The following is a 15,485-nucleotide window of genomic DNA, read 5'->3' as shown; positions in this document are numbered from 1 at the left end:
TTTAGCAGCAAGAATTTAAAATGTTAATTTGAAGTAATATTCTTTGGCCTGGATTAACCTCTTACTGTAGCGTAGGTATAGATTGTCAGTCTATTTGATTCTACCAAATGAGCTGGGCAGAATTTTGTGCCTAACTAAAAGGAATGCCCCTTGGGGATTGCATTTTGTAAGAGGGAAAATTTCTTGATTAAATATCAATTAAAAATTGTAACAGGCTGTTGTCCCATAATACATTTGGTCATATTTTTCAGATTCACAGATCAGTACAAGTTGCATAAATCTTGCAAGACAATGACAGGACAAATTGTTTCAGATGTTGTGTTTGGCATAATCATTCATTGCACCAGTACCATAAAGTGTTCGTATTGGAAACATTCCACTATATTATTTTGTGTTTTTATGTTTTACCTTGCCTTGAAGGTTGATGGTAATTTTTTTTCTCTCCAATTACTTTTTCAGCAGAAATCTCAAAGCTTGGTTACAGCTGTCCCGGAAACTGGAACTTCATGAATCCCATTTTTCCAAAAGCTGAAGCAAGAAGTCGGAGTCAAAGTTCACTGTCTGGGAAGGATGAAAGATATGGTCCCAACCTGGTTTAAGTCAGAAATGTAGCAAACTACTGAAGCAGTTACCTCTTTGCCCTTTTCAAAACAAAATACACAACAATATTGGAATCTTATCCTACAAAAATAATTTAGTACAACAGCATTTGAAAACACAAGTAAATGACATCTTTTGTGTTTCCAGAAAGAACTATTCTGCATAATCCAAACTTAACAGTAACTTCTTGATTATGCTGTATAAAACAATGAATAGCTGATTAATTTTCCTGTCTTGTGCAAAAATTTGAAACGGGAAGTCTTGTACTTGTGGGTAGAGTTATTCATCAAACAAACTTGCCATCTTTTGTTCCCCCCCCCCGGCAAAGGCTAAGAGCCTTGCAGACTTGTTTACAACATTACCTAAAAGCTTTAGGGCCTAGTGAGAAAGGTTAAAAGGTAATAAATTTTGGCTGTCTCCACATGCAAGAAAAATCCTGGTCAAGAGCTACAATATATATTAATATAAATGCATTTGTGATCACATTAAAATATAATATATGCCAGATCGAGAAACACTGAGCCAAAATGATAGCTTTGGTGAATGTCCTTGTATGAGTTTGTGCAATTTAAAACAGAAAAATATTCATCCTAACAACATTTGCTACTGAATAAAATGTTCACCAAACATAGTCATAAGAAAGAATGTGCAATAAGTTTGCCATTTGCAGCCAACTGCTGCTATATTAGTTTTATCAAGCACTGGAATAAGACAAAATTATATTTATAAGCCTCAACAACAGTATCGAGCATCTTGAACATTGTTATGATACAGCTTTCTGATTTAATAATGTAGCATGGTGGGTGAGAGTACGGTACAGAGTTAAGACAAGATAGGGCTGGATTACTTTGTATTTTCTATTGTACACTATTAGAAATAGTAGATAAATTTAGCACTGGTTTTTTGCCTGAGCTGTATATACACACCTTGGTGGCAAATATGTGGTGTGTATGTATGCTTTTGTGCATCTTACACACACGTGAACAGGCTTATAAACATCTTGAATAATCAGTAAATAGTAGTGCCGAAGCTTTGTGCCGCATGTGTTTTTCATTTCTGTTTTGCATGGTCATTGTGTAATTAAGTTAAAATAAGCCAGGGATCAAGGAGTACTGGGTTTGCTCCTCAGGAAATCCATTGAGAAAACGGCAGAAGTTCTTTTTCGTGGTCTAAGGAAATGATCATTGATCACTGACGTTTGGTAGAAATCATAGGGTTCCTGCATTTAGTAGCCTGTAAATGGTTTATTTTGAAACATTATAGGTTACAAAAGGTGATGATGCAATAGGTGTCCCTAAGGCACAGCTGTATACTGTACAAAGCGTATATAATGATTATATAGTGTTCCTCTTTCAGGCTGTATATATTTTCCCGGTGTATATACATTCATTTGTATGATAGAGCGTAGCAATGTGTGTATGACACAGTTCTGGGAAATGAAAAGTGGTGCATTTCCTGGATTGTTTTGGGAAAAAGTAATTCTGTGAAAATCTAAAAGATGTGCATTTAATGTTTGAAACAATAATTTGTTTTCATTTAATGGTCCAAATAATAAAAATATTAAATGCTCAATGCCCGTTTGACTTCTCTCTCCTTAGCGCTTTAAGAATTTTTAAAACTAACACTCACGTAACTTGTGGGATAAATAGAAAAGTCCTCAATCTGATTAGTCAGTCTGTGCCAAACTGCTTATCTCTTGATATTCGTACCTGATTATACTGGATAGTTTCCAAAAATGTCAGGTTGTCGCTCCAATCCACATTTCCCAGGTTACACACTGACTGTTAATATATTGGAGGATAGACTTGTAATGCTGCAGCCATTTGGAATATAAATAAATAAATCATGAAATCAGTGACCAAAGAATGTAGCAATTCTGCTAATCATTGGTATCTCTACTCAAGTATTTTTCAATGAGTATTAGCCAGAATAAGATCTTTAGTACATACCTGCACCAGAAATACCAGATGAGGCTTCTGTTGAAACTTTTCAACTTAGTTCAAGTTCATAAATGCCTTAAGCCTGCATTGCTGTGACACAGGTGAGAATTGAGGCAGATGAGCAGAGCTCATTTAGGACATTGCAATGGAGGTTAATTGGTGAGAATGAGCAGAAAATGATTCTAAAAATGTACATTTAGTTTTTTAGATACACTTAAATCTGTTAATGTTTACATGGTTGCATCAGTCAACTTCTGATCTTTTCTCTAATATAGTTAAAAACAATATTTCCATGTTCTTTGCTCCTAACTGCACTTGTACCATAAAGTTATGAGAATCTTTTAAATAACATTTATCTGCATTGAAAATAGAGGCACTGAATTACTAAACACTCGGAAGTAGCGACTATTTTAATTTCCAGCATTTGTCGAAGTCCTATATCTATCAAATTCACCCTTCCCTTTAAGCCCTTGATGAGAAAAATGTAGCATCCTTGTAAATTTATGTGAACTGTCAATACTTTAACAATAAAAATATCTTAATTGTGTGTGTATGTGGTGGTTGGGGGAGGGTAGAAAGAGAAGATAGTTATAGGCAAGATAGGAGGAGATCAGGTGAAGACAACACAATACCAATTCTTTTAATAAGCTCAGTTACTTTATTTTTGTTACAATCTTAAAAGTATAGATATCTATTTATACATTTAAAAGAGCACTCCAGTTGTCTCTCTAAAGACTTAAGTATTCATGCCATTTCAGACACAAGTAAACCTAGGCCACTTTGTACACCAGCAGAAACTCACTAACACCATAAGTCTTTGGAATTCCTCAACCTATTCGCACTGCCCCAAGGATATTTTAGATTCTTTGTCTTTCTGTTCCCTGGAATGAAACTCTGTCAGGAACACTGACACAGCTCTCAGTTTCTTATTTGCTTCAAAGGGAAATAGATGCAGCATGATTATTTTTGAATAAAAAGTGCCAAGAAAACATCAATTGTACACATCAGTTGTATTTCACCACTGCAGTATTCCACTTTTGCTACTAAACTCTGCTAGCAAGTCATATTAATATCCAATAATTGTTGCCATCAGATTGAAGTCTAGAATGTGCCAATTATTATTTCCCAATTTATCAGATAGTTATTGCAGATAAGCAATAACCTCAGATATTAGATTGTGACATTCAAACAAGGTAATGTTTCAAATTCACACCATTCCACCTGTAATTTGCAGTTTTACATTAGTTTCCTGTATGCGCTGATACAAAATAAATATCAAAGCAGCACCTACATTTTAAAATACATTGAAATAAAGCCTCTCGACTTGCTCCATTTCCCTGATGTTTATTTTTGCTGGCCGAAATAGAACTTTGGCGAAATTATGCCTATGGAGTAATTTAGGGTTCACAAGCACTAATGTTCTCCTATTACTCCAACTTTCCTCTCGTATCAGAATGGGATCAAATCACAAAGCATAATATCACTAAGCAAATGAGATGGCATTTCATAGAATCACGCACCAAAACACTACAGAAAGAGGCCATTTAATTATCTGCACTGGCTCTTTCAAGCTATTATCTCACTCCCCTGTTCTTTCCTCACGGCCCTGTAAATATTTTCTGTCCAAGTATTTACCAAATTCCCTTTTGAAAGTTACTATTAAATCTTTTCAAGCAACAAAGGCCAAGTCGCAATGACTTGCTGTCTAAAAATGTTGCTCCTTGCTCTTTTGTCTGTCATCTTTAATCTCAAGCCTCTGGTTACTGCCCCTTTGCTACTGGAAATCATTTTTCCTTATTTACTCTAATAAATACCATTCATAATTCTGAACACCTCTATCAAATGTCCTATTAGCCTTTCCTGCTCCAAGGAGAATAATTCTAGCTTTTTCATTCTGTTCACATAACTGAAATCCCTCACCCTTGATATCATCTCAGTAAGTCTCTTCTGCACCCTTGACTACTATATCCTTCTTACAATGTGGTAAACTGACACCTTTCTAACTGATGCTTAACCAGTATTTTAGAGGTTTAGCATTTTTTATTTTGTACTCTTTGCCACAATTGCTAAAGCCAAGAATTTCATACACTTTTTTAATAACAAACAACTTCACAACTTGTCCAGTCACCTTCAAAGATCTGTATCCCCCTTTAAAATGGTACACTTTATATTGCCTCTTCTCATTCTTCTACCAAAATTTATCACTTCACACTTCTCTGTACTTAATTTAATCTGCCACCTGGCCATTTCAGTAGTGCATTCTGAACTTCATTACTGTTATTATTTAATCACAAACCAATCAGCTATTGTGCAAATTAGGTCTTGACTTACCTAGTTTATAATATTCTGACTCTAATCTCATGGACAGAAAATTTTATTTTTGTAAATCCTTCAACAGCATTAAAAATACATCTGTGAAATCAGGTGAGATCCATTACTTGATGTACTTCACATCTTGCAAACTAATATTCTGGACAACATGTTCTGTCGCAAAATATTCACATCTGTGCATCTACAACAAAGCAAATAGGTGTGCCAATATAAAATAGGTTCCACGTCTTAAAGACAGCACACTATTAAAAGCAGGATTTCTTTCCACACAGTAAACATTAGGAGGTTTCAACCAAAAACAAAGCTCACTTCATTAAATCAAAAAAAAGTAAAGCCATACCCGCAAATTAAAATGCAATACTTATTAAATACTAAGCAAGCTTTTATGGTATTTACCTGTTATATCTTTTGAATTCCAACTATAAACTTCTCCTTGTGTAACAGTTCATCATGACTAAGATAGTCCCTTGATTTCAGATGCATTTCAAGTTTCCCAAAATGCAAGTTCACAGTGAACAATCTGCATTTCCATGCTATTGTATTCAGTGTCTGACTTGTACCTCAATCCGGTAAAGTGCTTGTAGCGATTATGTAGAAGGCAACCGACACAACTACTAAAATCCTAATGAAGCTCCGCCACTGAGCAGCCAACCAACAGAGGCATTCAATTACCATTTGGACATGCTGGTTATAGAGATGGCAGATCAAATTGGCTTATATAGTAGAGTAGTAACATATTTCTTCTTATAACGATGGGTGGCACTAAGAACCATCACACCATCCTAGGACAAAAAAGTATTGATTTAAACATTAAAAAGCAGCATTAACTTTGAACTGATCTTAGAGTAGCTAACCAGATTGTTCAAATTGAGGTCAGATAAAATAACAACTACCTATAACTGAGCAACCATGAGAAGAGTTGAGGTACCACATAGTGAATAATTCAGTTAAAAAATAAAAAAAACTCATAATATTGAGCTAAGATTCTATTTGCTAATATCATAAACAATTGTAACACTCTTTATTATGACCTGTCAAAAGTCCAATAGCTTAGAAGTAGCATGAGCCAATAAATTAGCACACTGAAATGCAATTAAGATGTATTGGCAAGCATGTCCCCCAGTATCACAATTTATAAATCAAACACAAGCAGCAAAGTTTCATTTACAATCTGTGCTCTCTACTGATTTTATCTGGGGAGCAATCAGAATTAGTCTTAGTGCCTGTGGGTTATAGAAGGAAGAATAAAAATTCAATAGAATCTTTATTACCATTTCCTAGATTTTGCATATGTGTGGATATCAAAGAGGGGCAGAATCAGGTGTGGTTGTGATTCCCACAATTGAATTGGTTACTGACTCTTGCTGGCCTGGGCCACAAATTTAAAAATAGATACCTGGACAAGGCATCAGTGTTTTTTCAGCACCTATGGAGCATATGCCAGCAGTTATCACTGGAAAATTAAAAACATAATTATAGAATGATTAAATTTTCTCTTTATGGGAGGTCTTATGTTACTTACCTCTGAGCCAGAAGCTCCAGGTTTGAGTCCCGACCTAGGGCTTGATGGTTAGGGAAGGTGCACTCATGATGCAGTCAACAGGTTGAATATCAACCTGCAATATCCTCCCAACACACCAATGGTGGCAGTAAAAGCGGGACAGACTCTTGATCAATCATGCTTAGTGTGGAGTGGTGCCCCTCAAGTTATCAGCCTCTGGTGACAGGCTAGCCGCCTGTTCCAGTTAAAACTCGCTGTGAAATCAGATGAAAGTCTGTCTTGTGCATCACTAGGTGTGGGAAAAGAAACAAACAAGTGTGTTTTCTAATGCCTGGAACTCCGTATAAAACAATTACCAAATCAGACTAAATGCTCAAGATGCACATATTAATTCAAGGCGGCAAAGACATTGGCAGGCATACCTTAGGCTCTGAGGCAAATGGCTACATCATTATTTCTGGTGAATCTGTACATAGTGTTAAGGGCTACGTGAAAATTCTTCTTGACCATCAAGTCTGCAGTGTTGGTCAAAGCAAATGTCACTGAAATGCTAATGACATCCATGGCAATAATGCAAGTGAGCGCTAGACAAATTTTAGAAAAACGTGGAATCCAGGACATAAAAGTCACCTAGTCTCTGCTACTAGCCTATTGACTTTGATGCTGGGCATTTTCTCTGAACCAAGGTTACAATTCTAAAAACCCCAGCCATTGCATCTCCTGCATGCCAATTGTGGTGTTCAGCTGACAGAACTGGCCGAATTGTGGCACCAGCCTCCTTCAGTGCTCTTTGATTACAGAATGCAACTCGTTTCTTCTTGCTCTTATGAGACACTCAAAACCTTGTGGCAGCAGAGAAGCCAGTGGGAACACAATATACTTGCGAACTTTGTTCGAAATACCACTTTCAACAGGTGTCTCATGGTACAGAAGGAAGGACATTGTTCAAGAGACAAGACATTCTAAAATTGACCATCAAAGAAAGAGATGAATGAAATCGAATGATGCAAAGTAGTTAAGGAAATAAAAATGCACAAAGAATGCCTTTCACAACACTAAGATTCTTTGTGAATATTACAAATTAGTATTTTGCCGAGCTAACAATGGTGATAGTCAGCTATTAGCAAACCTCACTGCAAAAGTCAAGGACACAGACTGGTCCTCAGCACCATCCACTGGAATCCACAGATTGCCCTAGAAGTACTGGTTCTCTTGAAGAAATTCAAGAATGGACAGTCTCCTGTCATATACTGAAGACAAATCTGTAGTCTTCAAAATCATTGGTCTCCAACTACTGCAACTGCTTGAAAACATCACCTGGTCAGGAAAGAACTCTTAGCATGAAGAAAGTCCTGCTGGTATCCAAATCAAAATTCCCTCCAGATTGGTATAGATCGAGTTAAGCAAGATTAACTTGGAACCATAGAACTATAAAAGACCTAAAAAACCCAACATAGGTTTCCACACTGAATGGCGTTATGCATAAGACAGCAGAGTTTGAAAAACTGTATGTTGTAGGTGATCAGTTTAGTATTTTCACAAGCGTATTAGTCAACCTTAGGAAAATGATGTTTATAGCTTTTAAATAATTCTGAATAAGTATCAAGGCTTGAGCATTTAAAGACTCCTGTACACTCTGCAGCTAATATTGACTTTTCTACTTTACTTTGGGCTCTCAACACAGTTTTCAGTGAACAATTAAATGAAGGATTTGATGTGCTTCAACAAGCTGATGAAAGGAAATGGAAAAATGCACGTCTTTCACTATTGATCATATTTAATCTGAATAGCAGTTGAAATATATGACAAACTTACTTTTATTGAAAGTGCATATAGATGATTCAGCATCACATGGTTCGGTTCAGGTAGTAAAGCAGGATCACACTAAGTGAGGAAGACAGATAGGCTGATTAATGATAGAGTCTCAATTGCTTACATAAGATTATAAAATAAAAAGTAATATTTTAACTAAAAAATAACATTGCAAGCTGAACTATTCATATCCATTTAATCTACACTAAAATTCCCCCAGGATCAAATATTGATGCTGGAGTCAGAAAGGAAAGGGAAATTTAAGGAAAAATTAGAGAATTTTGGAAAGGAAATAGAAAATACTAGAACAGACTGGAAAAGAACAGAGATGAAAAGGAGAAAGGATACATAAATAATACGGAACAGAAAATTGGAACTTGAGGGAAAATATTAACTTGCCATCTGGTCACCTCACTACAGGAAGGATGTGGAGGCTATTGAGAGGGTGCAGAGGAGATTTACAAGGATGTTGCCTGGATTGGGAGGCATGCTTTATGAAGATAGGTTGAGGGAGCTACGTCTCTTCTCCCTGGAGAGACGAAGGTTGAGAGGTGAGCTGATAGAGGTTTATAAAATGTTGAGAGGAATAGATAGGGTGGATTCTCGGGGCCTATTTCCCAGGGCTGAAATGGTCGCTACGAGAGGGCACAGGTTTAAGGTGCTGGGAAGCAAGTACAGAAGAGATGGTAGGGGTAAGTTTTTCACTCAGAGGGTGGTGAGTGAGTGGAATCGGCTGCCATCAGTGGTGGTAGAGGCGAACTCACTGGGGTCTTTTAAAAGACTTCTGGATGAGTATATGGGATTTAATGGGATTGGGAGTTACAGATAGTTCTATGGCTTGGTAGGTGTGGATGTGATCGGTGCAACTTGTGGGCCGAAGGGCCTGTTTGTGCTGTAGTGTTCTGTGTTATAATTACTATATATCAAGCCATCCAGGGTGGTCCGAAAATAGTGTAAAATAATTCATAAATAAAAAAGAAATAATGATTGACAAATCCACTGGACCATAGGTTGTTTATGCTAGGTTGATGAAGGAGAGTAGGAAAGAAAATCCAAGTGCAGTACATCCACCAGTTCCCATTAGTTCACAGTATATTTTATTTCTTCAAATACTCCATAAATTGGTCAAACATGATTTCCCTTTCATAAAAACATGTTAACTCGGCCTGTTTTTTCCAAGAGTCCTGCTATAACATCTTTAATAACAGTTTCTGACATCTCGATGGCAAATTTTAAGCTAAGTGGCTTGTAATTTCCTGCTTTGTCTCCTTTTTGAATAAGGAAGTTACATTCACTATCTTCCAATCAAATGGAAAATTCTCCAAATCCAGGGAATTTTGGAAAGGAAAACCAACACATCAACTATCTCACTAGCCACTTCTTTTAAGATCGTAGGATGCAATCCATCAGGACCCAATGACTTGATGGTGCACAGTGCCAACAATTTTCTCAGTACCACTACCTTGGTGATTATAATTTTTCCAATTTCTTCCTTAATTTTCACTTCCTGAGTTACAGCTATTTCTGGGAGTTACTTCCATCCTCTATATACAAGGCCGATTCAAAATCCCAGTTCAGTTCAGCCATTTCCTTATTTTCCATTATTAATTCTCCAGACTCACTTTGTATAGGACCAATGCTCACTTTGTTAACTCTTTTTTAAACATCTTTAGAAACTCTTTATATTTGTTTTTATATTTCTAACTAATTTTCTGTTGTGCTTTAATTTTTTCCTTCCTCAATGTTTCAGCCATCCTTTGCTTTTTTTAAATATTCAGTCCAATATTCTGATCTGCCATCTTTGCATAGCATAGTTTAAGAAAAGCCTTTTCCTTATGTTTTATACTACTTTTAAGTTAACTATGGATTCCTCCCCTTGATTTTCTCCAGATTCTGACATATTACCTTACATGCCCACCAACACATTTCTATTGACCAATTCTTTAACCTAATTTGCTAGTTCACGATAGCTAGCTATTCTTTCATGTCCTCATAATTTGTTCTTATTTAAGTTTACAAGACTAGTCTTGGACCCACTCTTCTCTCCCTCAAATTGAATGTAAAATTCAATCATATTATGATCATTAAGCACAGGTTAAAGAGATGTGTACCGTATAAAAATTCGTCACAGGTTAAACAGATGTATATAAAATACACATTCTTTAACCTGTGCTTAATCCTCTCTCCACTCACATTGCCTGCACCTTTAAGACTTGATTACCTGTAAAGATTTGCATTCCAACCACGATCTTGTAAATTGAGTTTGTGTCCTGTTTGGGAACACAAGTCTTTGCTCACCTGATGAAGGAGCTTGAGGCTCCGAATGCTAGTACTGCCAAATAAATTTGTTGGACTTTAACCTGATGTTGAGAGACTTCTTGTGCTTACCCCAGTCCGATGCCAGCATCTCCACATCACGACTTCCTAAACATCACATACCTTTCAGTCTTCAGGTCCCAGTCTATGTCATCTTGCAACCATGTTTCTGTAATGGCTATTATCTTTAATTATACTCTTGTTCATCTGTTTTGTTTCGAATGCAATGTGCTATCATATACAGAGCCTTAAGTTTTGTCCTTTTCTTATTATGTAACCTCGAGCCCTATCTGATTTACTCAGATTTGTATTCCCTGTCACTGTCTGTTCTAACGTTAATATCTTTCTCTCTTGCTTTGTCTCTGCACTTTGATTTATCACATCTTCCCAAACTTGATCACTTACTCCCACTATTCAATTTAAAATCTCCTCTACTTCCATAGTTATACTAGAACACAGGTCCCAGTATGGTTCAGGTGTAGACCATACCAACTGGTGGATCCACTTAGTACAGCTGCTAGTGCCCCATGAACCAGAGCCCACTTCTCCTTCAGTTTTTGTGCCACATAGTATCTCTGATTTGGTGTACTCTACACCAATTTGCATGTGGTTCAGGTAAGAACCCAGAAATTATCATCTTTGAGGTTGAGCTTTTTAATTCAGCGCCTAGCTTTTCATACTCTCTATGCAGAACTCTTCTTCCCTGGATCTAACCATGTTGCTGATATCTACATGGGCCACGACAACCAGATTCTCCTCCTCCTCCCACTCTCAGTCCCAGCCTCCTGACCGCTCACAAAATCAGAAAACCCTAAGTGATGTGACTACCTCCTAGTACAAAACATCCAGGTAATTTTACAATGTGTCATTCTATCTGAAGCACAGCCTCCAGCTCAATGACTCTCCAAGCCAAAGCTCCTCCAGCCACAAATACTTAACTGCAAATATGTTTGTCCTGGATCACACTAGCATGCTACACCCTTGATACATCACCTGCCCTGCCACTGTTAATGTGTCTTAATCACATTTATTTTATGAGATCATGCACTTCAGTAGCAGGAATCAAAAGGCAGATTGTCTAAATGCAGAGAGACTGCAGGTGTGTGAAGTACACAGGGATCTAGGTGTCCTTAGGCATGAATCATAAGCTAGCAAGTAGGTCTGACAAGTAGTTAAGGTGACAAATGGCATTTGGCTTTTATTGCAAAGGGGTTGTGGTTTAAAAATAGGGGGGTTTTGTTGCAATTGTACAGGATGTTGGTGAGGCTCATCTGGAATACTGCATACAGTTTTGATCCTCTTACCTATAAAAGGATTAGATTAACATTGGAAGCAGTCCAAAGGAGATCCACCAAGCTAATTCCTGGGATGAGGGAGCTGTCCTATCAAGAGAATTAAATAATCTGGGTCTGTATTCTTTGGAGTTTAAAAAAGTGAGGGGTGACCTTATTCAAACATACAAGACCCTGAGTGGGCTTGAAAGGATGGATGTTTTCACTCATGGGAGGGTCTCGAACAAGGGGACGTAACTACGAATAAAGGGCTAGTCATTTAAAACTGAAGCTCGTAGAAATTTCTTTTTGCAGAGGGTGGTGAACCCTTGGAATTCTCTGCCCCAAAGGATGGTGGAGGCCGGATCATTATAAGTATTTAAAGTGAAGGTGGATAAATATTTGATAGATCAAGGAATAGAGAAATATGGAGAAACGGCACAGAAAAGGAGTTGAAGCTGACATAGATCAACCATTATCGTACAGAATGCAAGGCAGGCTTGAAGTACATGGTGGCCTACTCCTGCTTCTATTCCTTGTGTGTTCTTTATATATTTTGTTAAAAGGGAAGGTCCTTGTTGAAAAGCTTTCTAAACTCTCGGAATGCCTTTGACAATTTCCCACAGATAATATTTAACTAAAAATGTCATAAGAAACCCTAAATGAAGGTGGGATAGGACTTATTTTAAAATAAAAAATAGTCCATACTGGTAGGAACCAAAGTGATCTTTGGGGGACTTGATGTTAAGTGCAGTACCCAGACCTCAGCATTTGGACTCCCGTGGTTTCATAGCTAAATTGCTTAAATGCAGAATTCAACCAAAAGCTTATTGAGTTAGCAAAGGACACTAAAGTAGAAGGAGCAACAAGGGCAAAAGATAACACCTTGGAATAGGATTAAGTCTGGGTATTCAGTTGAACAGACAACTGAAATTTAATATTGGAATTTAATGTTGAGAGACAAAAAATGAAAACATTAGTGCAGGAAGAATTAGGATTATATAATGCCTTTCACAACTTCAGGTTATCCTAAGTGCTTATAGCCAATTGAGTACTTCTGAATTGTAGCCATTCTTGTAGTGAAATACAGATCCAATTTGGTGTTTTTGGAACCTTTGTACACAATGAGATAAATTGTCAGGTAAGTTTCTTTAAACATTTTAGAATGTACCTTTAATGTTCCATTGAGAGAATTTAAAGTTGAAATTTATTTCTGGAAAAAATTCTTCCATGCAAGCACTTGACAAATGCATTTAAGTTTGCATCTATATCCTGTTACAGAATTCTGTACTATTACAGGATTCTGAATATTTAAAATTATACACAACACAGGGGACCTCAAATGCTCAGCTGAAATAACAGATATGATTTCAGCAATGTTAGCAGCATTGCTATTTTAATGAACTTACTGAAATGTGCGTGTCCTTGTTGAGAATGACCTGGAGCAGATGGGGAGGTAAAATGGGAGGTGCCTTAAAGCGCTCCTCAGGCTTCAACATATACATCTCCTGATGGTACGGTCCTGGAGGGGAGCTTGATAAATCTAAAACAGGATATTACATCAATCGAAAAGAATATGTAGAATTCACAAAAAAATGAGCTATGTAAACAGCTGATCCTTCTGAGATCAGAGTGTGGCATCAGACAATACACCAGCCAGTTTAAGATCTAAGATAAGAAATCAGAACGAGAGTAGGGTAGTGGACACTCAATAAGCTCTGATCTACTTGTGGCCTTAATTTCTGAAAGATCACAACCAATGTATTCACTATCTCCTTTAAGACCCTAGGGCAACACGACAGCTCAGTGCCTATCACTGTTTGCTGTGCAGATACATGGATTTGGGCCAGTGTCTGTGGGAGTTTGCGCATTCTCCCTGTGCTTGCATGGGTTTTCTCTGGGTGCTCCAGTTTCCTCCCACACCCCAAAGATGTGATCTTAGGCTAACCGATGTAACAAATTGTCCCTAAATTAGTCTTCCCTCAATCTGGTTTCCAATGTGGAGTGCCATAAGCATAGATAAAGGTCATGGATGGAAGAGGGAACTCACAATGTTAAAATGGCGGCACGGGCTCGTTGGGCCAAACGGCCTGTTTCCCGTGCTGTGTTGTTCTTTGTTCTTTGAGTCAAGCCATCAGGTCCAAGGGACAATCAGCCTTAAACATTTGCCTTAATTTTGTGGTTCTGATTTTTAAATTTCTCCTGAGCTGCTTTTACTCCTTAATGCACATATTCCCTGCTCATACCTTCTCTTAGTCCTGTCTTTGTCATTGATACCCACATGGGACCACGACAACTAGATCCTTCCACTCCCATTCCAGAGTTCCTCTCCAGTCATGAAGAGATGTTATTAACCTGGCACTGGACAGGCAACACTGCCTTCAGGACACTCATGCTTGGCTGTAGAGAACAGCACTGTTCCCCCTGTACGGCTATTGCTATAATTACATTACTTTTTACTCCCCAGCTCATGAATGGTTCCCTGGACCATGATGCCATGGGTCAACTTGCTCACCTTTCATGCAGACTTGCTAGTGTCCACACAGGTTACAAGAACTTCAAACTTGTTGGCTATTACAAGGGCTGAGATCCCTAAATTGTTACTCAACCATTGTCTGTAGTTATACCAAGTAGTTTAACTCATTATGCTATAAATTTAATGCAATATTTATATCTTGCCAGTACTGATTTGAGTCCTGTTTCATACTTCATATCTTCATCATCTGAATTCAGTTACTAAGTCTTTTTTTCATCTTCCCCTCTCCTACAGTTATAAACATACCAACTGAATTCTTCTAATTCATAACGTAGAAATGGTCATAAAATATTGATTATTTTGTTGTGTGTCATCACTGACCCATTTTTCATGTATGAATGTAAACAAGGTCTTTGGTTGGCAATTTAACAATGGACTGTGTTATAGCCAAGCCCAATACAGCTGTAAACTAATATCCAGCAGCAGGAGTTATCAGAGCAGGATCCCTGATTCATTTTTCCTTTGCCTAGTTAGTCTGTGTGTAGAAATCAAATGTAGCAGTCTGGTTACTGTCCTGGCTGTGATCAGCTAACTCAGAACAGACCAGAAGTCAAACTCAAGACATTCTTCACTCTGAGGATTAGCATAGTGTTATATTGTAGCTTATCCACTGCAGGAACTCCAAATAACCAATTTGATAAGATATACTGAAAGAAAGATCAGCATTATAAAAAATGGAACTGGGTTCTTCAGCATAATTCTCAACTATTCTTAGAGATCTCTGTAAGACTCACCATTTGCATTAGCAGTAATTGTGTCCAGTCTCCTAACTGTCATCATTTTCCAGATTTCAAACAGATGTGCTGTTGCACTAATATCTGGATAGGCATTCCCAAAACATATTTCCTAAGTTTATATGCTGTGTCTCAATACTACTCAAGGCAGCTTTCACAACAGTGTTTAACAAATCACATAAGCATCAGAATTACAGGCATCTTGTGCATTCGTGAAAATTCTGTTATCAACTGAAGTGTAAAAATCACAGGTTATCTGAAATTTCACACCTACCACTTGGCAATACTACTGAAAAATATACAGATCAAATATTTAACTGGTATTCACTACAGCAGGAATAATTCTAGTTTATCTTCATAAAATAAATCTCAGGAATTGTGCAAAAAAATCTATTTCAAAGATCAAGAGAGTTCACCTCAGTATTTATTCCTCAACCAATATCT

The 15,485-nt window shown here is 37.3% G+C and overlaps 2 protein-coding genes across 15 annotated transcripts in view; one reads left to right on the top strand and one right to left on the bottom strand.

Annotated features, from left to right (window-relative positions):
- pde4dip (phosphodiesterase 4D interacting protein) overlaps positions 1-2,172 on the top strand; it is a 445,155-nt gene extending 442,983 nt beyond the window's left edge. For 8 of the 11 annotated variants that reach the window (XM_080195665.1, XM_080195662.1, XM_080195664.1 and 5 more), the window contains one exon: positions 460-2,172. In XM_080195665.1, the coding sequence (XP_080051791.1) occupies positions 460-599 (140 nt within the window). In that variant the 3' untranslated portion in view covers positions 600-2,172. The remainder of the gene's footprint in view (positions 1-459) is intronic. The other 3 variants (XM_080195661.1, XM_080195656.1, XM_080195653.1) reach the window with 1 other exon arrangement.
- The window catches only part of LOC145347810 (5'-AMP-activated protein kinase subunit beta-2-like), a 39,516-nt gene continuing 24,946 nt past the window's right edge, over positions 916-15,485 (bottom strand). For 2 of the 4 annotated variants that reach the window (XM_080195684.1, XM_080195686.1), the window contains exons 6-8: positions 13,181-13,314; positions 8,188-8,256; positions 3,176-5,653 (exon numbers count right to left, since the gene is read on the bottom strand). In XM_080195684.1, coding sequence (XP_080051810.1) covers positions 5,576-5,653; positions 8,188-8,256; positions 13,181-13,314 — 281 coding nt within the window. In that variant the 3' untranslated portion in view covers positions 3,176-5,575. Of the gene's footprint in view, positions 2,414-3,175; positions 5,654-6,393; positions 6,662-8,187; positions 8,257-13,180; positions 13,315-15,485 lie in introns of those variants that run through there. The other 2 variants (XR_013887857.1, XR_013887858.1) reach the window with 2 other exon arrangements.

Source organism: Carcharhinus amblyrhynchos, chromosome 9, assembly GCF_965287045.1.
Source record: "Carcharhinus amblyrhynchos chromosome 9, sCarAmb.v2.hapA, whole genome shotgun sequence".
NCBI lineage: Eukaryota > Metazoa > Chordata > Chondrichthyes > Carcharhiniformes > Carcharhinidae > Carcharhinus > Carcharhinus amblyrhynchos.
The sequence above is the reverse complement of the archived record's forward strand: the minus strand, read 5'-3'. Positions and strand labels throughout refer to the sequence as shown.